Raw genomic sequence first — 27,417 nt, forward strand, 5'->3', positions numbered from 1 at the left:
TTGGTTATAAACTGTTAGCCCTACAGTGGATGAACAACCTGTCAAAGGTGTACCCTGCCTCTCAGCCCATGACAGCTGAGATAAGCTCCAGATATGTATGGATAATTTTCTTTACTGTATGTATGTGAAGCCCTTTGAATCTGAATATATGATCATATACAAGCAAAATGTACTTGACATTTCAAGTGAACAAACAACCCATGTGAGATCACATTAATTCCATAATATCAAACCAGTTTATTTTGAGGATGCCCAAGTTGACCACTGTTATGCACCGTTTTGAGGCGACAGTAGAAAAATAGATTCCGTGAAACTAAATGCAACTTAATATCAGTCTACAAACATGGTTTCTATGATACCATACAGGCACAGTGTACCTGTTACAAATCAACACAAGCAATCACACATTTCAGATGGTTCAATTTCAAAAGGTGCTAAATAACACTATGTACACAAAACAAGCTACATGAGATTTCAAAGAATTATTTGATGCAGGCTGGTAAGCTGGTAGAAAAGAGCTTGCATAGACATCAAAGTCACTTCTCCAATAAAAGCCCAGCCGCAGGCAGGGGAAGGCACTGACTTCTCTACAGCAAAAGAGCAAAACAAGGACTTTTACTCAATGGAACATTGTCCTGGAAAATAAAACAACCACCCAACACGAACACGGGGAGGAATCTGGAGTTTTGCATTTTTTCCCCATGAAGCAACCAAGATGGAAAAATGATTTTTCTGCTTGGCAACTCTATCACTGCTAAGCATAGAGCTAATATCTTCAGATCCTCAACATATTCCTGTTACTTTTAAAGTAAAAGGAAAAAGGGGTGAAAAGTGTTCTACAAACATGGCAATCCACAGCACCTACTATATCAAACAAACTGCCCTAGATGCATAACATTTAAGAACAAAAATAGTTTCTGAGACACAATCTTTCTGTTTATACCACACATTCTTAGTGAGTTTTCATGACAGAGACAAAGTACACAGTGTTGTCCACTACAGTAAAAACACAGACCTTCAACGACCACTAAAATGTGATAGAAACCATTAAAAATTCATCATGTGGAACTCAATTCATTATATACAATTTTCATTGGAGATATGAGCCAGCAATCGCCAACTTTTCTTCAATATAAGATTCCTTTTGTTCGAGATTCATTTGTTCCTTTTTCCCTTCAGCTAATAAACAGACGGCTCCTACAGTGCAATGATACTCGTATGTGAGGTCGAATGCCAGCTGTCGGCTGTTACAGGTTTTTAATTTGTGTACTTGCAGGGTTGTGGAGCTACAGCTGCTGCAGCCCATTAACAGTATATTTAAAAGCATCAACACTGGCTCTGCACATCCACAATCTCCGACGAGCTGGCGAGATGGAGACATGGTTTAAACATTTGGGCATGGTTGAGCCCACCTCCGCCATCCAGAAAAGCTGCAGTGTCTGTGTATCTTTAATGTGGACAACAGTCAAATAAGCAGTTAACGGGGGTGGCATTATAGAGACATCATACTTGATTGAATAAAGATAGCTAAAAGTGAATATTCCAAGCGCTAGTTAAGGCTTTAGATTTGATTACTTACTTTGAAATGGGAGGAAACTAACACGCTGACGACCACTCTCTGCCAAACACTGCTTAATCATTTCAGACCTTGATATGTACAAAAAGACCCGACCAAACATGGGAGTGTACAGTACTGAGATTGTGTTAACACCTAGGTGTATCAAAGTTATCCTTGCACAAAGACACGCTCTCTCACACACACAAACACACACCTGGCCTAGCTGCAGATCCAACAAATCCCCAGCGCTTGATCTGATCGCTGTACAGACATTTTCAGTAGAATAAGGTCATCCACAAATGTCCTCTCTCACATGTAGCACACAGCAGGAAGCAGTCTGCTTCTGAAATACTTTGTGGTTTAGGCAGTGAAGCTGCCTGGATCTGACATCATACAGACTGTCTAATACCCAATAAGACTGAGTCAGGCTTTTGCGTTGACTTGCACCTCTGTTGCGTGATGTCTAGATAAATTCAGCGCTGCATGTGCGAACACGGCTTATGTCATGGCAACCTGATATTTTCCACTATATCTCAGTAATGAACCTGCCCATGATCCTCCGGCCCCGTGTGAAAACACCAGACTTCTGCCTTTAAGCCAGACAGTGAGGCTGTGATAGGTTACGTCTGACACAATCAGACGCGGTTACTTGAGACTGACAAGCTCTGATGGCCTACTTCCAGTCGGATCCAATTCCTGCTTTGTGTGACCAAACCTTGGCCTTTTTTTTTTTTTTGTTAAACTCAACATTAGTGCAGAACCAGAGCAGGAGGAGAAGAATAGTCAGGTGAGTTATAGCCATGCTAAAAGAAGAAATGGAAATACCAGTTCTGGGAGGGGAAAGAACACTGACAGACATATTTACATATGATTTTATCACAATACTCTATTCCCAGACTGTGTGCCATTGTTCATTTATGTAAACTGAGATCTTTATCCTGTGATCTTCCCATTCTGTGCAAGAGACAAAAGAGCCAACCAATGTAATCTGTTTTCAACCATCATTTTATAACTGAGCTTCATCTAGTGTTGCGACTTCCTCACGCAGAATTCATGCAGCATAGAGCTAACCTCTTTCTTAAGAAATGCAAGAGACCAATCTGTCCACGGAGAGCCTAAGAAATCCTCTAAACCTGCGGGACTAGGCAGACTTGCATTGACAGCTAACCTACAGCTCTTACCATGCTGACTGCGTGATGGATAGCACAGTGTGATAGAGGTAGGACAAAAGGACAGATTCTATAAATAGCAACCATCGACCACCCCTTTTCCCTGCTTCTCTCAAACTCTCTCTCTCTCACAGACACACACACACACACACACACACGCACACACACACACACACACACACACGCGCGCGCAAACATTTAGTGCTTTGCTATTCATTATGATGGACAGCCACTCATCTCTTTTTCCCTTTTCTTAACCCAACCCCTGGTCTTTAAACTGGGGTTAAAGTGCAGATTTCTTATAGGGGTAGTCAGGTTTGCTAGGTGACCTGCGGTCTCTGACAATCTCTTCACTGACACTGTTTCTGTGAGGCTGCTGGAGTGGCCCTGGGCCTGATGATTCTCCAGCTAGACCCATCTCTTCTGGGGTCTCTCTGGGTCCTGGGTGTCTCTCCTCATAGTTGTCCATATTCCCACTGGGGGACCGTAAATGGCCTAAGCCATGAGTCAGGTCTGTCTCATTTGATCGCCCCTTTGAAATATGTCCCATCCTAGGTTGGGCTCCAGAGGGGCTAGCAAGGAGACCATCATGCCTCTGAGAGGTTATACTGAGGACATCCAGTCGTAGTGGGTCTGAGGCAGTCCGACCCTGTGTATGGCCCTGGGACTGAGAGTCAGAAACATAAGGAGGAGGATAGGAGCTGGAGGCGGTGCAGCTGTGGCTGTAGAGGTCTGGTCCAGCAAAGGAGGGCAGTGGGTGTGTGGAGGTTGGGGTTGCAGGTCGGCAGGAAAAGTCATACAGGTCAGGGAACTCAGCTTGAGCTTCCAGTTTGGGCTCAGGAGCGTGTCTCTTGCAGGAGTGGCCATGTCCAGGTCCATAGCCATGGCTGAGGCGGGAAGAAGGGCAGGGCCCATGAGGCAGGTGGTGGCTCTGAGGGCCTTCCCTCTCCATTTCTGCCATGTGCTGCTCCCTCAGAGTCATGACCGAAACACCTAGCGCAATGTCAGGCATGAACTCCCTCATAACCGGCTCCATGCTCATCTGCATTGGAAAACAGATAAACATTTATGACAGAACCTGACAATCAAGATATTCATATCCCAAAGCATAAGCCGCTAGGAACATTTGACTCAACAAAAATAAATAAATAAATACAAATAAAAAGCATGTGGCACAAGGACATGCACGCACATATACACACTCACCACTTGCTGGTCTGAAAGCAAAGCTCGGCCCATAGCCTGTGGGTTGGTGCAGTCAGGGGGCTGAGGCCTGGGCACAGAGGAGTAGTCTGAGCTGCCATGCTTGGTGGCTGCATGGCGCTGGATCAGGGTGCGGTTGCAGGGGTAGGAGAAGGAACGGGTGGGGGTTGGCAAGGGCACGCGAGGTCGCCACGCACCCTTGAGCTGTGCGTGACTAGGTGTGGCAGGGGGGTGGTATGGGGGAGGTGGAGGAGGTAAGGGAGGGTGGAAGCCTGCTACTCCTTCCAGCTCTGTGAACATGCTATCCATGGCTGGACTGCTGTTTACCCGACAACGACCCACCTGGCGCAGGGCCAGTATTGGACTCTCATCTCCAAACCTTTCATCTGGGAAGAACTTGTATGGATTCTGCAGGTAAAAAATAAAAATCATAAATCTCATCCTCCAGAGATCTCCTCCTCCCTAACCCTGGGAACACGCTCTGCTTTCTGCCTACCTGCAGTAGCTCAGTGGCTCCGTCTGCCAGACCAAACTCCCTCAGCACCCGCAGCTGCAGCTCATAGCTGACGGTGGCTCCCTCGCCACAGTTGAGGGCATACGCTCTCTGAACCTGCTCTGTGTGTCTTAGCTCATGCAGCCTCCGAATCATCTCCTTTACCACAGATAACTGAGGCACTGAAAAGTGAAAAAGAATACAAAGTCAGACATCAGAGTAAAATGACGTGAGTCAGTTAAAGTCTTCATAGTTTGAGTCTTAACGTTGTAATTTAATCAGGGTGCTCAGAGAATCCACTGAACGGCATTATGTTTACAGATACTTGAGCAGTTTCTCTGTTAGTCAGCAGTTTCTCATAACACTTAAGTCAAGCATGTGCATAATCCAGCCCGGGGGCCAATCACGGCCCTAGGTCAGATTTTATATGGTCCCTTGCTCCTACCCTATAAAATGTATTATTCATGGCCCGCCACCACAAACAGAATTAATAAAGTGTCATTTCTCTTTTCACCTCATGGTAGCAGCACCAGTAAGTCATGTTTAAAATGAACCTGAGATGCTGATATTCAGCAGCTTCAGCAGATCCTTATGTTATTTTATTCTCGATATCTGAATGAAAGCAGATTTATTTTGTTAAGGTTCAAACACTTGATCACCATAATTCTTGTGTTATTGAAAATAAAGTGTTAAAAATTCATAATGTCTATGCTTTAAAAACAAGATGAGAAAGCTTGTTGGCCCCTCAATGATATACCATGAATAAATATGGCACTCTTATAAAAAAAATAAATAAAATAAAAAAAAAAAGAAGAAGAAGAAGAAGAAAGGTTTGGACACCCCTGACTTAAGTCAACCATAACTGTGTAGCATCTGCGACACTGCTCCTACCTGGAATTTCATTTGCCACGACTGATGGAGCTGTGGTTGAGTTGCTTGCCATTTGCTGGTGGTTAATCATGTGACAACACTGAGGCACAGCGTTGTTGACCATGTAGAGTGTGTCCGGGACGTTGGACATGCGCACTAGTCGCAAACGCACTAGGTCTGTCTGCTCGACCATCATTTCATCAAGAACAGACTGAGGACACATAAAAAAAAAACATAAGTCCTATGTGCAACTCAAGGACATGGGGAACATTTTGCAAATTAGTTCCACTTGACTGACACTTCATCTAATAATGACACACTGGTCTATGGATATGTCATAAATATTCATGGCCTCGGGAAGGCCTATAAGTTATTAGGAAAGTTTGCAAACGGACATAAAGCAAATTTCGGTCAGACTGATAGAGGCCACCACTGAATACTAAATGATTTGTATGCATAACAACAACTTGGCATGGGTAGTTTTAGCACGTCTGAGCTATAAACAGGTCGACAAATTTTACATTAGCCCGCACCCTTTACAGAAACTCTGCTCACTTTGGCGATAGCTATATGGGACACAAATATTCCCCCGGTTTCTGCCCTGTCTATAACCCCCATTAATCATAAATAAATGAACCTTACCTTAGCCTCCTCCACGTAAGGAGAGAAAAGGCGTGGACGCACATAGATGCCTGCATTTTTCTGACGCAACCAGGCATTGGCTTTACCCCCCTCAGCTGTGGGTAGCATGTCTGAAGGAGGGGTGCTTATCAAACCCCTTTTGAGCTGTGAATAGTGAAGAATGTGGATCAATGCTCAATCTATGAAGGTCACAATAACTCAGAAACACCAGTCATAAAAGCACAGCAGCTGAGAAAAGATAGATAAGTAACACTGACTGCGTCGGCGAGAACGTCACTGTTGGGAGGTAAGATGTGCTCTGTTCGGATGAAGGGCAGGAGCGGAGACAGGATCTCCTTCAGCTCCTCCACATCCAAGTCTCTCCTTTTCACTCCCCTCTTGTTTACGCTGTGGGCTGTGCCACTCAATAGGTTGGGTTCTGGGTAAACAGGAACGACCACGGTCAGATATTATAATGATTGTAATGCTTTTTGTGCGTCAACATTTATAGTCAGAGTTTACATACACACATCGTGGTAATTTTGGGTTTTATATGATTTCTTTAAACTGTCTTCTTCCAGGGAATGACTCTACAGTAAACCTCTTTAAAGACTTTAAAAAACAAGCCTTAGGTGCACAAATTTGAATTTATCTTGGGTTCTCTCTAATCTACAGAGACAAATAGCAAAGGCTTAAATAAATACATACAACCCCATTAATATTTAGTTAAATATTAATTTGCACGTTGCACCTCGAGCAGATGCTTTTTGTAGCCATCAACAAGTTTATGGTATAATCCTGTCTGGATATTTTACCCCTCTTATTGGCAGAATTGATTGAATCCGTTTAAATTGTTTGGTTTCCTGACATGGACCTAGCTTTTAAGCAAAATGCACAAATTTTAAATAGGGTTGAGGTTGGGACTTTAGTAGGCAATTCCAAAAGCTTAGCGTTATCCTGCTTTATCCAAAAAATGTTTTGATGTGTGTTTGGGATCACAGTCCTGTTGGAACACAAATGTCTCCAAATTTCAACAGTCTTTGAGATGAAGTTGAAGAATGTGGAGGTAGTCCTCCAAATTTTTCAATGTATCAGTAGCACTGGCAGCAAGACAGCCTAACAGAATGATGCTACTGACAACATACTTGAAAGCTGGTGTGGTGCTTTTAGACTTGAAAGCATCACATTTGATTGATTGATAGGTAATTTATTTCAACATGTGAACAATATACAAGTACATTTAGAAAGAAATAAGAGAGAAAAAAAATACTATACAAATTACATACAAAAAAACATTCTGATTAATTTACATGTTGAAAGGGAGTGGGAAGAAGTATACACTTATTTAATCCCACCCCTGTCCCATAAATTATCAGTGAATATTTAGTCAGCTTCCTTACTGATATAATTTGTAATAAAAATAGTGAACAGATTTCTGATATACTATATACTATAATATCACATCATGAATTTTTTGTTTGTTTGTTTTTAAATAGAGACATTCACTTAATTTAAATATTTTCCTTTTCTTTATAGATCGAGAAGATCATATTTTTATAACTCTTTTTGAACAGTTTTATGTTTGGACATTGCTTTAATTCCATATTCAGTTTGTTCCATAGTTTCACTCCTTGAACAGAAACACAAAAGCCTTTTCTTGTAGTACGTACCTTCATTGTTTTGAAGTTACAAAAACCCCTTAAATTATAACTTCCTTCTTTCAAAAAAAACATACTCTGAATATTACCTGGCAGTTCTTTATTTTTTGCTTTGAATAGAATTTGTGCTGTTTGGAATTTCACTATATCGTCAATTTTCAATATTTCAGACTGCAAAAATAGTGAGTTTGTATGTTCCTATAACCTGCATTGTGGATGATTCGAATTGCTTTCTTTTGAAGAGTAAAAAGTGAATGTAATGTGGTTTTATAGTTATTGCCCCAGACCTCTGCACAATAGCTTAAGTATGGTGAAACCAGTGAACAGTAGAGAATATGAAGTGATGTTCTGTCGAATACCTGTTTTGCCTTGTTTAGTACTGCAATGCTTCGTGATACTTTGGAATGAATATATCTTACGTGAGCTCTCAGTTAAGTTTTTCATCTATTATTACCCCCAGAAATTTATTTTCACTGACTCTTTCAATATCAACACCATTTATTTGAATCTTTGCATTTGTATTTAAACTACTATTTCCAAATAACATCAGTTTAGATTTATTCAAATTTAATGATAATTTGTTTTTATCAAGCCAGAACTTCACTTTACTTATTTCATTAGTCATATCCTCCAATAAATTCTGCAGATCATCACCAGAGCAAAAAATGTTTGTATCGTCAGCAAAGAGAACCATTTTTAATACTTTGGACACTTTACAGATGTCGTTAATGTACAAGTTGAAGAATTTTGGACCCAAAACTGACCCTTGGGGTACACCACAAGCAATGTCCATACATAAGGAGCAACCACCATTTATTTTCACAAACTGCTTTCTGTCACTTAAATAACTCCGGACCCAATCTAAAACTACCCCTCTGACACCATAACGTTCCAGTTTTCTTATTAATATATCATGATCTATAGTGTCAAATGCCTTTGTCAAGTCTATGAATAACCCAGCCACATATTGCTTTTTGTCTATGGAATTTGTGATGTATTCTATTGAATCTAATAGTGCAGATGATGTTGATCTGCTTGATCTGAATCCGTACTGACTCTCAGTGAGTAGTTTATGTTTATCTATAAATTTTTCCAGTCTGTTTTTAAACAGTTTTTCAAGAACTTTTGAGAATTGGGGTAGTAAAGAGACAGGCCTGTAGTTTGTGAAATGGTGTTTGTTTCCAGATTTGTATAGAGGTATAACTTTTGCTATTTTCATTCTGTCTGGAAATCGACCAGTTTTACTTTTCTAAACAGCTTTGTCTTATGTGACCATAAAGCTTTCCTCCAGAAATTCATTTGGCTTGTGGGCAGCTACAAATTACAGTCGAGTTTTGAAGCTTCTTTTTTGGTTGGCACCCTCTAAGATGCAAAACGCTACCTTGTCGACAGTGACGCTGGTGTTGCAGCAGTGTCCAGTTCACGGCAGGCTCGAGCCTTGGTAGTAACGAGTTTCGTCTCATCTCTTTTTCTTCTTCCAGACATTAGGAAAGTGCTGACACATCTAAATAGTTTTTACTTGAGTACAATTGTTTGAACTGGTTATCCTGGAATCTGCAGTCGTTTAAAAAATGGCCCCAAGAGACCTTCCCAACTTGTGTAACTCTGTGACTCTCCTTTTTAGATCTTCACTGAATTCCTTGAACTTTCCCATTGTTCATTGTTCCAACTACTGGTGATTCCAATAAGTGCTCAACAAAAATCCTTTTTATGGTGCAAAGAGAAACTACCAGCTGTAGTCAATTATCAACTTCTCATTATCATAATCATAATGAGAGGTTAATAGGGCTTGGCCTTGTCAACGTTAAGGCTACTGTAGAACTTTAAGCACCGTTTAGTAAAAGATTAGTAGGTATATTTCCAATCCAAAATAAATTCATATTTTTACCCTAAATTCTTGTTTTTTAAGTCATTAAAGATGTATGCTATGCAATCATTCCACCCTGGAAAAAGAACAGTTTAAAGAACTCTTCTGATGAGTGGATGTAAATATCTGACCACCACTTTAAGTATGATAACACTTTTAGTGCTTTTACATCAACCTTCTGGCTGCATTTCAAACCTTTCGCACAAGATCGTTTTGACAAATTATAGGGATCTTGAGGAATCAGGCTGCTCTCCCTTATAATATGAATACCAATAACCTTGATCATGTACCCCTCAGAAGAGCATTAATTATCACAGTAGCAACAATGACATGACAAATCAGATCGAACCACTTCCTGTTGAATTTATGGGGTAAAGTTTGGCTCTTTTTTGCTTTTAAGTATATTCACGAGGCTCTAGTAGGTGGTAATTTCCTCAGAGCAATTAGGGGGGCTGCTCAGAGGGTAATTATAGAGTGTATTATCTTACCCCTGTCTGCCATCCTCTTAATAAGCTGCTGCTCGCCCCACTTAACAACATACTTAAGAATGTCCTGTTCACTCGCCTGACAGAGAAAGAGAGATATAGGACAGAGAGAAAGCAAAAGACAAAAATATTATTAGGACAAGGTTAGATATTGTTGGGAACAGAACAGGGAAGGTATGACATGAGGATAAAGTGAAAATGCAATATGTTCAGGCAATGTCCCATCAAAGCTTGGGTCTGGTTTGTTTGGGTAGTTGGATTACAACACTTCACCTCAACCATCTGGTGTAAAGCCCAAGTTGCTTGGCAGTGCAGATGACAGCTCAGCTTTGATTAGGTTCTGGGTTTGAAAGAATTTCTCTCTAGGGAACTGTTTTTCAACTCTGGAAATTCTGGAGACTCAGCGTGTGCACGTGAACAGCGTCAGCACATGTGGACAGTGTGTGACTGGGGCAGGGACTGTGTGTTTGTATACAATATTTTCATGCAACTATCACAGATTCCCAAACACTGTGAGGTGCTATAAGTTGAGAGACGTTTCCTTACCTGTAGGTAGTCAGACTGAATTGCACTGAGAAGGTGTTCTTTGCCAAGTTCGTAGAGAACATCCGAAGTGACAACTTGACTGAACTCCTCACAGAGGAAGTGCATGGCCTGCCTATGGACCCACTTGGAGCCGTATGGTTGGGAGCTCCACTTGAGAATGGGGACAAGAGAGTCCAGAGACAAACTCTCCACAATAATGTCTTCACAGCCTGGGAGAGGCAACGAGACAGACAAGCAGAAATGTATCATATTCTGAAAAGAAGTGCATATATTGAAGTCAGAAAGATGTCACTTAACCTTAAAAAAGAAACACTACAACAACAAAAAAGCCTGTTTGAAAATGTATTTTAATGATTTAACTAAACAATTATTACAGTACGGCAAGTAACGCTGCAGCCTCTGCCAAACCATCAGTAGTTTTGACTCATATTCACTGACCCAGGGAGTCTCCCTCTAGTAGCCCCCACATCCTCCATGCTGCGTTTCCTAAATCAGAGCACATACCAGAACAGCAGGCAGCGGCTTTACTCTAACACACCAACCCACAGAAATGCCTTTGATACCTTGATGTGTTTCAGTCTCAAGCTGCCTTCTCTTAACCGTGATAAGTAAACACAGCAGCTTGCGGAAATGTGCTGCCGGTGCACAAGCACACACTTTGCAAAGGTGTACACACAGACCACTTGTGTGCATAAATCAAAAATGCATTAAAAGCCACAGAAGGCTTAGGGAATTATGTGCCTGGTGCTCTAGTCATTTAAAAAAAGAACCAAGTTTTGCAAATTCAGCCAACAATGGCACTCAAACTCTTAACACTTAATCTAACACGGATCCATTTATGCAGAAATAAAGCCTCCATGTCCACTTGGATTAACATATGATCGGTTTGGTCAAGCCATCTATCACAGTTCCAAACGAGAGAGTCTTAGTGGCTCACATTGAAAGTTCTTCTCCGATCATTAACACAAAGTGGACATTCATGAAGATAAAGCCGACTGACTGATGTCCAGTCAGAGCTGTTCTGAAGGGAAATAAAAGCTTCCCAGCTTCCTCATTCCAGGCGGTCCTGTCCATCAGTTCATCGTTGGAGGAGCAGCGGCGGCAGCAGCAGCACTCCTCTGGGAAAATCTTAAACTAGAAAATCTAAGCTGCTCTTCCGCCCTCAAACCACCACTTTGAACATAAACGCCGGGAAATTGGACACCAGACTTCAGAGCGATGACCCCACTGATACTTCAGCTTCATATCCATGCAAGCTGTGTGTACAAATTTTTGATTCGAATGGAAAAGCAACCATAATGTACATGCACAGCTATGAACCCTTTGGGTGTTTTTGCTTGTAAATGCAAGTTCGAGAAACACAAAGCAGACGCCCGCAGTCTTTTCAGCTGAGGCTGCATCATTAAGACAGATGTAGCTGAAATGTGGGCCTGCATATTTTTTTTCTCCTTTTTATCTGCTTTAAACAGACTGAAAAACGGGAGAAGATTTCCAGCATCTGCCTCATTGCCCACTGCTGGTCGTTTTGCTATTCATCTTCTAGAAAGTCCTCCAGTCTAGTTCAATTTGATTTTATTTATTTATTTATTTTTCACCCTCCCCTTAAAGCAGACACACGTCCACAAAAGCAGGCAATTCCCCACTTGGGACCAGTGGCACAGGAAAGCAAACAGCTCTGCTCTCTGTTAGCCCATTCGAATTCTCAGTGACAGCCAGTCTTTTAAAACGCAGCACTTTTTATTATGAGGTGGAGATTAGAATCAGCATTATATCTAGTACTAACCCGCCTCCCCCTCTCCACGGGTGGTGCACCACATTCACTGGAGCTTAGTCGACTGACAAGAATATCAACAGAACAGCAGGAACAGCGACAGTCAGCTCTACACTACACCAACTTTGGAATACGTATGAATTTTGTCATGCTGTCATGATTTGGAGCTCTGTGTTTATAGAGCACACAGTCTCCAAAGCCACTTAAAACATCAACTGCACTCAAAGGCATGTAAACAAGCATGTGGATGTAAATCATCTCAGCCAATCAGTCAGGAAATGGAGCTTCAGTCAAAGCAGTCAAAACACAAGATAGGGCACTGAAATTGCTGGTCGGTCAGAGAGCAAGAAGGGAAGGCAGCAATGAAACTGCACTGAAGGGCTATCATCTCTTCAGCGCGCTTGAAAAATTAATAAGGCTTTTAATACTGGTTACTATTTGAGTGAGATGTAGTCGTAAAGGGAAGCCCATCTTGAGAATTAATAAGGAAGAATGACAGAGAGCTCTACAAAAACCTCCAAGGGCCAAACCTCCTTGTAGCCGGAGGGAAGCAGCCAAGGAGCACGTAAAGGGGGATGACAGTGTGACAGATGAGAGGGGGCTCTTTCTATATGAAACCCCTGACATAAACCTCTCTGCTGTCTCCTAAAGAGACGTCGCAGCAAAACAGTTGGATGGCTTCTTACAAATTTCAAGTCTCATAATTAACCCAAATTAGGCAGATAAACACACTTTTCCAAAATGCACAAAAATATCTCTAGGAATGAAGTGATCTCAAAAAGTGTAACAACAGGAAGTTAAAGAGTAGAAAGAGAGACTTGGATAAAATAGCATCAGGTTAACCTAAACTATTTCACCACATTCCACTTTGAGGTTTGACGGGAAATGATTTGAGCTGTGCAGAACAGACGGAAAGGGAGCAAAGAGGGATAAAAATACCCCTCGATTAGGGGCTTGTTGAGAAGGTGGGGGGGTGGAGGGGGAAGACGAGGTGATGGTGTGTGGGGATGACACCATATGCCTCCTTGTTGCTGGCTTAAGCTGCCAGAATGACCCTGAGAGTGACACCCAAAGCTTGAGGGTGGGAGCTGGTGTCTAACCAGTTGTGTGTCCAGTGCTATTAAAATCACCACACAGGTCTTAAAAAAGGTAATCGACTCTCAAGCCTTCAGTCAATACAGCAGCTACACAGTATTGATCCTCTGCTTTTAAAAGATTTTAATACCAGCATGTTTATTGCAATAAAGTGCTGTGTGTTAAAAAAAAAAAAAAAAAAGATGTACATGTATATTTTTTATTACTTCCTCTGTAAACAGAATGTGTGGTTTCCTCTTATCAGCTTAAAGACCCACACCTACTTCAGCACATTAAGATTATGACATGGACTATATTTGTATTAATGCTGCAGCATAAGTTTGGAGAGAGAAAAAAAAAATTCTGGCTACTCTATAGTGATCTCAGCTTTATAAAACAGTGTGCCAACAGAGCATATAGACTATGTTATATATCTGCAGCTGCCTCACCATAAAAAAATAACCTTTGAGCTACAGAGGAGTGAAGAATTGAAAGAAAACACTCACAGGCTTTTATTGTGAAACGACAGTGGTGAAGCTGTCAAATCGCAAAGTATATTTTAAATATTCTGGATGTAACTGTAAACGAGTGTCTTAAAATAATACTGGTTTGATTTCATTAGAAAGCACAAAGCAGTCAAACTCTCTGGTCTTTATAGCTTCATTTCAGTATTAGGCAAACTAATTTCTTATACTGTGACTATGAAGATCATTATTGGCCGAGAAGACACGATAAAGTAAGAAATTGTGTTTTGTCACTTTTGGATTCACACGGGCCAAATTCAGTAGTTTTGCATGTATTTGAAAAAGACTGCTTTAAATACTGCATACTTGAAAAGGTTATTCCGATTAAAGTGGATTTTTGTTTATTTGTGTTGGAAACTGCAAAACGCTCAGGTGCCACTTTGGAGGAAGTGCAGTGGAGGAAGCGACTGGCTCATGTAAAAAGTATGGCTTTAACCTTTGCTACCAGGGTCAAAAAAAGAGTGTAATCTGAGTAAAGATAGAGCAGAAATGAAGTGTTGACAGAAGCACCTCATGTAACAGAGAGTGGGGCTGTACACCCGTCACAGCTAGAGTAATCTGCAGCCATATTAAGTGCAGAATATTAAGACACTGAGTCTGGTAAAAAAATGACATGAATGCATGAAAAGAGACGTTATAGCAGGGTTGAGTTTTGCAAGGCATCAACTCACGTACAAAATTCTATCCTATTATGATAAAAGTCTAGCTCATATTATTAAGTTAATAGAAAATGACACAATTATGACAGGCTGGACAGGCAAATTGACTCTAAACCTTATGATCAGGCTATTGAACTACAGTTGGTTGCTGTTAAGATTTTAAGCAATTTGTCGTAGAGACCTTGCCAGCACTTTGACTCATGTATTCTGCAGACAGGAAGGAAGAAATTACTTAGGAATGAAACTAAACAAAAAAATTTTGAGGCAGATTGTTTATCTGGGACTTTTTTTTGCTCATTTCCAGCTCCATAATTTAATTCTTGTACTCTGCTAGAATTGATTCACAGTTCGACATAATGATTATTTATATATCCGTATGTTATACTGGGCTGCTGTTCAGACTCTCTGCTACTATCTGAAACAAGCCCCTCTCCATTTAAGCCAACGTTCCTCTGGCTGGCTGCCCTTTAGAAGGAAGATTTATGGCAGATGGGAAGGGCTTCTGTCCTCACAGCCAGAGCTGTGTGCCCAACATGACCATATTAGGAATATGTCACTGATGTCACACAGAGCCACGAGTTAAAAAAAAACAAAAACAAAAAAAACTGTATGAAACAAAGCATTTAGAGCAATAAGAAGCCGGAGCTGTTGGCTCACAGGGATTATTCACATATAAACCAACCCACATTGGCCATGTTTATTATGAGCATTGACTATCCTAATAGTATCAGTAAGACAGAAAATAAGCAAAATAAGTCAAAACAGAAAAATGTGGTTGCTATCACACCCTATGTTGTTGATATTGTGACTATGACTTACCTTGAGCCAGCATGCTAAACTCCAAAAACAGAGCAATATGGTACAGCTCCATGGCCTCTTCAGTGCGTGTGCTGGCCCCACGGCTCCCTGACACTAGGGCTTGCACCTCACCGAGGCTGCCTGCTGAGGGGCTGCCACGCAGCACCAGCCCGAGCTCGACGACATCCGTGTACATGCAGTGGAGAATAACCTGCACATATTTTCGTGGTATTATGGACTCATCCAGCACTATGCGGGTGGGTGTCTGGAGTGTGCGCTCTGTCATTTCCTCGCCTGTGCGAATACGTCGCTGCAAAAGGTTCCGAAAGAAAGGAGAGCGTGCTGACAGGATAGCTTTGTGAGCCCTAAGGTCCTCGTCTGGGGTCCCTGCAGCTCCTGGGGCCCCATTGCCTCCTTGACTCACTGATGTTGCTGCAGCCACAGCTCCTCTCTCATTACAGCTCTCTATCATTTCAGAGTCTGAAGAGAAGCTGAGCAGAGCGTCATAGTAGCACATGTAGTCAAACAAGCCCTTCATGTCTGCCTCCAAGGAGTTAGGTGTACCAAACTCCTCGCTTAGCTGCACTAGCACATCCACATTCTGAAGCCTCGTATCCCCTGCTCCACCCACCCCAAACTCCCCAGTGTACAAGTAGTGAAGTAGGGCGGAGAACATGGGAACATCAATGCCAGCCGTGTCAATGTCCATTAGAACCTCTGCTCCGTACCCAGGAGATGAAGACAGCAAGGTCTTAAAAAAGGGGCAACGGGGAGCCAGGATGGCCCGATGAGCTGGAAAACAAGTACCCCGAAAGATGAGGTCCACATCTGTGCAGTACTTGTGCTGGTAGAGAGCGGCTAGATCCCGCTGCAAGCTAGGAGCCTCTGGACGTGCGAGGCTGGCCTGGAAGCTCAGCTCCTTGAGGGCTGCCGTTCCCTCATACTCCTCCACCAGGGCGTTTGTGTCACGGACGTCCCACCCTGACAAAAGCTCACGCATCTGCCGCGCATGATCCGCTGAGCGGCTAGACTTCCTCCTTTTGATGAACCTCCGCTTGAGAGTCGCCAGACCAAGACTCTTCTTCTTCCTGTCTGCCGGCCGCTCATGGCCGTGCTCCAGGCTGTATAGCTTTGACTCCCAACCATATCCCTGCTGAGAGTAGGATGAGGTCCCTGGAATAAAAACAGCTGAAGGTTAGCCTAAAAATTATTGTGTTTTAAATACATCTAATTATAATAGAAAGAAATTAACAGTTTTACATTACAAAAAAATAATTAATGGTGGGTGGTCAAGCTTTCCCTTACACACACACGGCCCTTTTTACATTTTTTAGTTTTCATATTGGGAATTGTGACATTTAGTGTACATTCATAACATGTTTTAGGTTTACCTGACAGTCCTGTGACAAATGTGTTCATGCCCCCCCCCCCCCCCAAACAGCAACTATGGGTCCACAGTTTGTAAAAACGAAACAGTAAAAGGTGGTATGTACAGAAGTTTCAATGCAATTCAGCCACAATTTAGGCAGATAAACACCTTTTTCTGCCAGCTGAAAGACTTTCTATTCTTGGTTAAGCAATTTTCAGACACTCTTGCAGATCACTTCCAGTTCTTTCTTTTTTTTTTAAAGACTGTCTTACACAAATTGCATGTTAAATATACCCAGATTTTCAGTGATGTTCATGTAATGGGATTGTGAGTAGGGCTGGGCCATATTATACCGTTCACGGTAATACCGGTATAATGTTAGGCAACGATAGGAAAATGAAATATCGCGATAGAATGGGAGTAAAACGCGCATGCGCAGTGCCTTTGTTTTCATACGCACATGGCCGATTGTTGAGTGAAACAGATGAACCAGAATTGGTTTGTAAAAATGGTGCAACTTCAGTGATGTGGAACTGGTTTGGTGTTTGTCCGTCAGATACACAACAAAGCACATTTTTTTGCAGAACATGCAAGCGGCCGTTGTTATTGTCATATTTGTCGGACTAAGATGCTCTTAAATCTGGGAGTAATCTGGGTCCTAAACTCTGTATACTTCAGGTCAAACAACACTGCAGCATCACTTAGAGTTAAAAACTGTCTAAATTCTTTCATCTTTAATAAAACGATCAGCATTGCTGCTTTACCAGGTGTAACTATAAAGTTTAACTTCCAGGCATCCATGAAAACAAAAGTTATTACATTTAACGGAGTTAGAAGTTAGCAGGAAGCTAGCGGAAGTTAGCTCGCTAGTTTCGCTAGTTACCTAAACATGATATTGCATGTTCTGACTGAGAGATTTCTGAAAAAAATCAAACGTACAGCTCTGCTATCACTTCCAACATAAATGAAGACAGGAAACTAAACAGCAGTGACGTTTGTAGGGTTACTGAAGTTGGGCTAGCTGGTATATAATGATGTGCTACGTGATCGCTAGCGACACAGCTATGTTAGCATAACATAAACAGTGAAGCTGGAGGACGAACACTAACACTTTTCCACTTATAAAAGTTAACGTGAAGGTTCTTCATGGTTAGAGACAAATGCAATCGCATGGCAGGATGCTGTAAACGGACCAAACTTCAGTCAGGAGAACAACTGAGATAATCCATCCACAATACGAGGTTAGTCATTAATATACTGCAACAACATGGGAATAGAGCAGCTGCCAGAGAATTCAACATTAATGAATCAATGGTACAGAAGTGGAGGAAGCAAGAAGAATGAGTTTAATAAAGTTTGATTTATCTGACTGCTTTGTTTCGCTTAATGTGCCTTATAATCCCGTGCACCTTATGGTCCGAAAAATGCGTACTGCACACTGCAGTTTAATGTTGCAAAGCACCTCTTTTTAACTTCAGTGGATATTATACATGGTTATGCTCAGGATATGTCAGCCCATTTCTACTGGAAATGCCTTTTGGTTAAACTTTCAGCAAGGAATTTGCATTTGCACTGTTACATTTTTATAAAGCTTTAATGTACATAAAAACCAGCTTCTTGTTTAAGTGAAAATAAATGGAAGGTTGTCTTTTTGCGCTAGTAATGTTGTGGAGTTGTATTTTGTCTCGCATCAATTATATCGTCGGTTATATCGTTATCGCAAATTTTCAAATATATATCGTGATAAATATTTTTGGCCATATCGCCCTGCTCTAATTGTGAGAGCTCGATAAGGCGTCCATGGTGTAGACCATGTATATGGATCACTTCCATTTCTGTCAGCCCAACCTTCCTGCAGCTTCTTTTACCATCATATGCCCCCCTCCCTTTTTTTGCCCACCAGACATGTTTTTTTCCTGAAAGTTTTCTTGCTCAATAATATTTTGTTGATTTTCACAGTTCCCTTTAAATGCTATTTTTTAATGCCATTCTGGGCACTGGAAATTGTAAGCTGGAAGCACTTTGATATCTTTTTAAAGCTTTCCCCTGCCTTGTAGGCGACACTTGGTTTCATTTTCTCATCCTCAGTCTTTGTTAAGAGGAACCCACGGTTACTGAATCCTGGATATGTTTGAAGAGTCAGAGAATTTAATCAAAGAGAAAGTCCTAATGGTAATTCTTCTAAAAACCCCAATCAAATTCTACAAGTGGAGGGCTTCCACAACTTTTGCACAAGCAAGCCACAGTTATTTCTCAGGTGTTTATTTTCAATTTTTTAGGATCAAGAAATAAAATGAATTTGAAAAGAGGTTCATTTTAGAGCTCCTTTGCTGCAAGAGCTGTATTTGTTTCTTTTTTTTCCCTTGTTTCAAAAGCAGCCTGCACCAGTTTACTGTTGTATATCTGTGCCCTGCTCTATCAAGCTAAGGACACTCATGCCTGACCCAGCTACCAAAACATCTGGATCTAGTTCAACAACTGGAAAAAAAAGGAAGGAAAAAAGTCTTTATTTTTTTTTCAGACCAAACCTTGATCATCACAGACCCAATTATAATCCCGTCCTACTTTAGACTCCTCCATCAACGTAGGTCCATTCATGTATTTATGCCCAATCAATTACACTGAATAGCAGTTATCTTTTGCTTGAGAGGCAGGACTTGTACGTCAGAGGAACCTCTGCCAAGGAGATCCTCTCTGCCTGCCTTTCTCTCAGGATCCATCAGTGTGACCCAAATAGTAATCATTCTAACACTGTGAATCATCTATGGCCCCGGCCAGCTCAACCAAGCAGCTACAGAGCTCAGAGCAAACGGGAGAGGTCTCAGGGGCTACTGAGATAATTTGGCTCTTTGCAGTGCTTTCACTTTGAAGTGGAAACCCACATAAACCCCAGACTTAAGTCATTCTGAAACTGAAATAAACACTTTTTTTAACTTAAGAAAAGACTTATTTAAATTAATCTCTGGAGCAGCTCTCCAAACGCTCTGGCACTCAGGACTGCAGGGAAAGCTTTAAGAGCCATAAACTAGACTCTGCCACTTTCTTCAACAGCAATCAAAAAGAGTGCTTAAATGTCGACAATATGTACATACAAGCAAACCACTACACTCCATGTCAGACAGGTTTTCTGAGGATACAGGTACTAACTGAAGGCCATATGCTATGCTCTTCAACAATGACAGTAGTGAAATTGGAACAAGACCAAAAGCGAGAGAGAGAGAGAGAAAACCCCCCAAAAAACCTCTTCACATTAAAAACTCAAAGTGCAGCTGTCAGCCCATTCAGGCCAGAAAGTAGGCTATAGTCAGTCACAGGGCTCGCTTCCTGTCTACAAGTTAGATTTCAGTTCTGACAAATAAATACTTAATGCAATTATTCGTCAGCCTTAAACAATAATTTAAGTCCATATGGCACAGTAAAGTAGATCCACTGCTTTTTAATGAATTCAGTTGTACTCAAACGCTCTGTTTAAGAGCTCTCATGCATAAAAATGTTCACCTATTGCACCATTAGTTGCCATGGAAGCAGGTTAATATAATGTAATGTGTATAGCAGACCATCCCATTATGTTTGTAGAGATATTTTTTAATCAAATTTGATTCTTGACTCTACTTTGGACATGAAGAGAAATTGGGTTTTTCACCAGTAATTCATCTAACAAAAGACATTTTGCCATATTGTAAAAATAATAATAATAATCATATACATGAACTGACCGGTGATGCACTTAATACCTATAAAAGTCTGTTGTGCCTGTGAACCTCCCCCTATCCGTGGGGAGCACGAGTGCGGGTAGCTGGATCCATTGGCACCCATCCTCGGTTCTCTTCACTTGCTATTTGGGGGTCCCCCCTCGTGCTGAGTCATTCTGCTCAGACAACGTATTCCTCTCAGTTGTCAGTTGCGGGTCAGGCACGGGTCCTCTGAAGCATCCTCAGAGCTCCAGGCCCAAGCTGCCATGGCTGGAGGAAGAACAGAAGGAGAGATATTTAAGCTTAAGAGTGACTGCAACATTGTGAGATTGGACTTTTTGGAAAGATAATGAATGTCAGTGTTAAGGAAGGTGAACAGAGGAGCACTTAATATTATCTATCGCGCCGTTTCAGCCATATTGATTTCACGGCACCGATGAATCATAGCTGTCTTGCCATTTTACAGGTTTGAAGTGCTAAAAATTGAGTTTTTGTGAAAAGTGAAAATTGCATGGTCATTCTCCTATCTATAATCTTCAACAGTGACTCCAGTTAACAGAGACTTCCCTATCCTCCCCTCAAGAAATGACAAGCAGTCAACTACAATGTAATCCAGATGTGGTGGGGGACTTTCAGAGGGAGGTACAACCCAGAACAAGTTACTCTGCTTTTGCCTGTTATCACCTTAAACTAGAAGTAGTCTAATAAATGATTTGGGTACTTTTCCAGTTCAGTCTGTAGCCAGTGAAAACTCTTTAGTGTAGATATGTTTGACTGTAGACTTAATCCAGTATTGTAACATATTATGTTATGGGGTGGGCAACAAATATACAAATATAGAACATAGCATAAACATGTCTCTTGACAGTGATTCTACAATACAGTTTATACAGGGGGGTGCTTCATTTTCAATCCTTCCTCTCCAGGAAGCTGATGAATTTATTTATCATGAAACTGTAGTTTCTTGATAAATAAACGACAAGAAAATGAATACAAACCAAACCAGAACTTTGTACCTTGCATTACTTTAAAGTATAGGAAGTCTAATACATGACCTGGGTACTTTTCCAGTAGCCAAACTGATCCAATGGGTAGCCAACATTTAGCCAAATCAGCTCCAGAGATGAGATTAACACCCGTTTTAAGGCCTGAGATATTAACACACATATACATCCACACACAGCCGGTCCTGGTGTGTATTTGGCACCCAGAGCCATTATGCTCGCATGGCTACAAATCAGTGTGGTCTTAATGAGGTTATACTCAGGTGGATATGTTTGGTCTTTAAGAATTTGATCAGGAAAAGTAATTCCCCCTGCAAATTCTGGTGGACGCAGCAAGTGATCAGCAGAACATTATAAAATAATAGCTTTTCATATCATTTAAATTATTTTCTACATTAATTTTCTATCATGATAAAAGAAAGATAATATATGATTGGATAATGGGTATTTAACTTCTATTTTATCAATGAAGGGAACATTTATGTTTTAGATTACACAAACCTTAACAGCCGACTTTATGCAAATCAGTTCTCCAATGTGACAAAAACTCTACCAAACAGACATCTGAGCACTCAGTTGGTTGTTAATTCATATGTTTGGGGGACCAGCTAATAATTCAAAGACAGAAGCTGTGCTGCAGATGCAGAGTTGAGCAGCTTTAAGTTGCTCTTTACAGTCATTACCATAACTTATTGCTGTGAGCCATGGCAATGGCCAAGCAGTTTTCCCTCTTCTCTTTTCATGCTGTCACCAGCTATGATCTAAAAGAAAACAGGGCACCTCATTAACTGAGTGTACTGACGACTACTCAAGCTAACAATTGCAAACTGAGTCTATCTGGCTTCATTTCGACAAGCATGTAGACTGCAGTTATAGAGCTGGATTGAGGGGGTCAAGCTTTTCTTAAGATTTTGCACTCGTTACTCTTAAAATGTTGCCCAAGCTTCAGAAAGTCACACAAGCCCAAAGAGCAAACCAGAGAGCGTGCAGATGTCTGGAGACGTGTATGCCGGATATGGGAAGTATAACAGCGGTTGAAGTCTGCCCTTGGCTGGTGTGAGCAAAGCTTTAAGTGCAATAACTTTTATCAGGATGTTATAAAAAACATTATAGAGGTGCAAAAAGTTGGAAAGACTTTAGGACTATTGGGGTTTTCCCAAGGAGGTTGAAATCCAGCAAAGACTTTACCAAAAAACAAGGTGGGATCATAAAAGGTCATTAAAAAGAAACAAAGGAAACTCTGTCATATAGTGTCCACTAAAAGAAAGACCACTAATCAAAACAGAAGAAAACTATAAGTCACTGCTCTCAGGGGAGCAGTGACTTATAGTTTTCTTTTTTTTCTCTTTGCGTTTCATTAGTTGAATCAGATTGGGTTTATCTATAACAGTAAGTTAGATGAAGTTTCGACTGCAGTTTATGAGTAGTCAATTCAGAAATGCAGGCAAATCCAAAGATTTTTGCAAACTACTTCTTGCAACCAAAGAAGAGGAGAAGATTCCCAATTTCCCTCTGCACTTACATCTTGGCATGAATGCGTCCCTTTATAAACATTACTAAGAAATGTGAAAATGTAATCCTCATTGTGGTCCTTTAAATAACTCAACACAAAAAGAGTCACGTATATATTCTCATTTAGTCTCTTTTGTATATTAGACCAAACTTAGAACTGGAGTGTGATGGGAGATCTGCTTTATCTCAGACTGCTGGTTTTCCTGCCTACCATACTAATAAATCATAGTGTCTGCCCCTGTAGAGAACCACTCCACAACCTCCCAAGGGTTCAATGGAAAACCACAGCCTCTTACTCCACACACAAATAGTCACCAGGCAGTCACACTAGAGCACTCCAATAAAAACATTGGTTGATCTTTATTTCATTAGACTGCTTTAAATAAGCCCCATCTTCACAGGGAATTAATTTGGACAAAATTAGAAATTGAATTTGAATATGTAGGAGAGAGGAAGCAGCCCTTGAGATATATACTGTCTTGTTTACAAAAAGGCAGCGGTGGTGGTGGTGGTTGGGGTTCTCTAAGGAGCAGAGCAGAGGCAGAATAAAACAAAGCAACTAACGCATCCATTGAACACCACACCAACTTCCCAGCGAGGCGGCTTTAATTCATTCAAATTAGCGAACCAAATTTAACTTTAGCTGCAGTGCTGAATTCTAAAACCATAATTTAGGGCAGAGACCTGACTCATAATGTGCAAGAAGCATTTTGGCCATAATCTCTCTGATGTCAAACATTAAGACACTTTCCTGCAGTTTAGATTGAAACACTGAGGCGCTCTGTTGTTGCTCAGGCTGGGAGCAGAGGAGGGCAGTGCCACAGACGGGGGAAGGCAGACACCAGCCGAGCTGGACTATGCGTCCCTAATGAGAGGTGACAAGAGACACTCCCTGCCCCCACCTACCTCTACGTACACGCTGTCATGGACACATATGCACCCTATCAAACCGCTCACCTTGCCTCAGTCATGGATCACTTTTATGTTATTTTAACAATCAGCCAGTTAAAGGGGCTTAAAAGACAAAAGAACAGCCGTCCACTGAACATACAAAAATTACTTGGCACGCGAACAGGAGCGATGTATTATTCAAATGACTGTCAGGGCTCTTTATTAATCATTTATGTGGATATCCTCATCGTGGCTAGAGAAAACGGAAGAGGTGGGTACACAGGTCTTCGGTCCTGTACGCAAGCCCAAATTTTAGCAGCACATTTCTATTATTTCAGTGCAGCCTTTTCACAAGTCGTTTCCATAAACCTGAACTCATCTGCTGGAACACACACGCAACCGGCGTTGGAAGTCAAAGTGGCAGCGGTAATTAAGCTAGAATGGGCTTGACAAGATTTCGCCAAATTAAAGGTGATGTGGAGAATTACTTGGCTAGCATCGAAGATGATTGAGAATTTCCCATTTCATTCCTCTTCGGTAATTTTATAACAGCTTACTAATCTAAAAAGGCGCACACGTCTGTGCTCAAACAGCTTGAAGAAACCTGCGCGCTGTGTACTCTACTAGTCCCACTGTGAATCTTGTGAATAAAACTATGTCCGCTTTTTGATGGACGTCTTTGTTTGGTTCAGTGGCTAAATGCCCTAATCCTCTGGAAAGGAGCCAGTGCCACAGTCAGGCCTGAATGAAACACTGAAATACTCTCCCCAAACACTTTCCTGTCTGCAATTACACAGCAGTGTCATGCATTAAAGCTCTCACACACAGAGCTCTTCAATTTAATGTTTCCAAAAGGTATTTTTATTAGTCCAATGCTGACATATGTGTGTATCCATTTCACAATAGGAATCACAGAAGAAACAAAGTTTATGTTTCTGATTCACATACAACAAGAAAAACAAAAGATGCCGGCTTTGGGGGATGAAAAGAAGTTTTACTGTCACAAAACCTGTTAAATGACCTCTGGGGTAAGTTGCCCATTACGTCTTTTGCTTACAGAGCTGTGCAGAAATACAGCTTTCAGTTACAGATTGTCTGACTCTTTTGATATTTGATACAATCAAGGGTGCTCTGGAAGGTCATAAAAAAGCAATGCAGCAGTGAGCAGAAACCAGAACTCTCTAACACAGAGTGACCTCCATGGCACTGATGTGTCTGCACACATCTCGCAGCAAGATACCCGACTGGAACAGCCACCGAAGGTTGGTGGAAAACAAAATAAAGTCCGCCCTTTTAAAATAATAGTCATATTTTGTCTGAAACGATAACCGGAGAACGCAAATTCAGAGGCAGAGCAGACCGCTTATGCCGACAATGTTTTTTGCCAATCAGGTAAATCAGCATAATGTTGTGTCAGGCCATTCAGCTGATTACAGATTCTGGCAGGAGAGCAATGGGAACCTAAGGAAAAATCAGAACAAGCTAGAAAACAGACAACACAGTGAAATGACAGAAACGGAGAGAGGAAACAAAAGTCCCCACGATGATGACTCATGGTGAGCAGCCTCAGGATTAGCCTGTGTCAACTAACAATATGAACCGTAATGGTGCATATTTGACATTTCACTGAGTACGCTGTCAGCTGATTACGTTTTGCTCTAGAGGCCATGAAACAAAATGGCAAATATCAAACACAGCTACCTCAAAGTTAATTTGTTTTCTTTCAGACCTTTGATTTGAATACATGATGGCAACTTATCCAACAAACACTGGACAGATGAATGTCATCCTGTAGGTGTGCTTGCAATGGAAAACCGAACAGAACCATCATGTGAAGTAGGCATACACTTAATGACTGCGCAAACATAACCCAGTTGTCGATCTTCAGAGAATGAATGGCAACTCAGGACACAATGGGTGCTTATTTTGAGTGAGATGTCAATGCTCATTGTTGGGTTCTCCATCCAACTGGCCAGGGTAAACAGCATTCAGGGTAAAGTGCGGCTGACTGAGTGGCAAGTATTTGCAAGCTCGCTGCCTTTTCATGCCAGTCATGGATTTCTGAGCACTGTAACACTGATAATTACATGTCATTATACAGCTCTGAAGCACTGACACAAATACTTAACCCAGCGAAATGGTAAACATGAGCACTAAAACGCACGGGGAAGGCACCTTTATTCAAGTGAGGAGCTGCAAAGACAGACAGGCTGCATTTTAGAAAAAGATGGAGTTAACGGACTGACTGCTGAGTCTACCCGCAATTTCAGTGAGATTACCATGGGATTATCGCAGACTGCATATGGCTCTTCATCACTTACATGGATGCTAATGCCAACAAACATCACATACGTTGTTAGGAAAAAATCTCGCTACAGCAACACTAATTTTCTATTGGATGGGTTAATGTCAGATACCTACACAATTCAAAGAAGTCATTGGTATCTAAATCTATTATGGTAATAATTGTATGACTTGTGGAAATTATTACAAGACCTAGCCACGCAATAAGTCTTCATCTTTACACAGCGGCTACAATTGCGGTTTAAGCTGTCCCCAAAGCTCAGTCTGTCAACTACTGTGTCACACAGATGCAATAATCAGCAACATGTAGGTTTTTCTCCAAAGTGACACAAAAATCACACTTATCCTGAACTTTTCTACCAATCCAGCCACACGCAAAACGAAAACAAATAAGAGCAGTCTTCTCCAGCCCGTATGAAAATAAATCTAATTATTTGCAAAGGCTTTGTTAGCCTGCCGTTATCACGGAGCTATTGTTGCTCTCTGGGCTACCGCTGCTCAGCGGAAGCTTTGGTTAAAAGTGCCTTTAAGAGCAGAGAAAAAAAATAAAATTAAAGCGGATTGTTTTTCGCGGCTGATAAATAAAAAAGGGAAGTAATGTCCAAATTGTATGGCGACAGCCCAGCAAGAGGAGTCATATTCACCACAGCCCTGTAATTAGTAGCATATCCTAAGAGGCTAGGGTAAGCTATCTCTGCGGTGTCGCTTTGACTTCAGCCCTCGGAAATTTACTTTGAGCAAGATGAGATGCAACTGTTGAAAAGCGGTCGTTAAAAGATATTTACCAGAAAGTGAGGAGCTTCGCAGGCATTATTTTTTCTTCGTTTCCCCTCGTAGTTTAGGCAGCACTCCGATCCAACTTGTCTCAGGCAGGGAGAGGGAGAGAGAAAAAAAATGCAGCTCAACACCTTCTTTTCCCAACTCTGCTCATTACGCACGGCTCGACGTCAACCTTTGGTCTCTAATGTGCAATAGTTTCCACTTGCATCGACTTTCCGGTGATTTTTCAGCATCTACCTCGACTAAAAACTAAACCCAGACCGTTTTAAATCTCGGTTCGGTTCGGTATTTCCCCTTAGTAGCACAACGCCTTGTTGGGTGGTTGTTATGGCCTATCCCAACGCTACCCGTTTCAAGTTAGCCAAAATAAGAAGGAAACTTCCGGTCATGTTTTTCAAAATAAAACCTTCAAACGCGAGAGTTTACTGCATTTTCGTTGTGCAGTAACTTGCGACCCAATGAAAAAGCATTTCACATCCCGCGTTTGATATTCAAATTTTGCACAAATTCTGCAGGTGTCGAATAAATTTAAAAGGCACGCTTTGCTCGTGCTCTGAAACGTCTTAATT

The 27,417-nt window shown here is 41.4% G+C and overlaps 1 protein-coding gene across 3 annotated transcripts; it reads right to left on the reverse strand.

Moving 5' to 3' along the window:
* Positions 1-206: 206 nt before the first annotated feature.
* btbd7 (BTB (POZ) domain containing 7) lies at positions 207-27,333 on the reverse strand. Of its 3 annotated transcripts, none has more exons than XM_085257140.1 (11): positions 26,854-27,333; positions 20,382-20,627; positions 15,318-16,469; positions 10,471-10,679; positions 9,928-10,003; positions 6,193-6,353; positions 5,936-6,079; positions 5,315-5,504; positions 4,427-4,605; positions 4,273-4,338; positions 207-3,769 (listed from the first exon to the last, which is right to left on the reverse strand). In XM_085257140.1, exons 2-11 carry the CDS (start codon positions 20,479-20,481, stop codon positions 3,011-3,013), a joined length of 3,036 nt encoding a protein of 1,011 aa, XP_085113266.1. In that variant the 5' UTR covers positions 20,482-20,627; positions 26,854-27,333; the 3' UTR covers positions 207-3,010. The 3 variants fall into 3 exon arrangements, with proteins under 3 accessions (XP_085113266.1, XP_085113264.1, XP_085113265.1); XM_085257138.1 differs by having other exon boundaries at positions 3,934-4,338; positions 26,854-27,332; XM_085257139.1 differs by having other exon boundaries at positions 3,934-4,338; positions 20,400-20,627; positions 26,854-27,331.
* Positions 27,334-27,417: the final 84 nt, after the last annotated feature.

Source organism: Mchenga conophoros, linkage group LG19, assembly GCF_057382185.1.
Source record: "Mchenga conophoros isolate Kocher_MC1m ecotype Shallow Benthic linkage group LG19, M_conophoros_male_GT1.1, whole genome shotgun sequence".
Lineage (NCBI taxonomy): Eukaryota > Metazoa > Chordata > Actinopteri > Cichliformes > Cichlidae > Mchenga > Mchenga conophoros.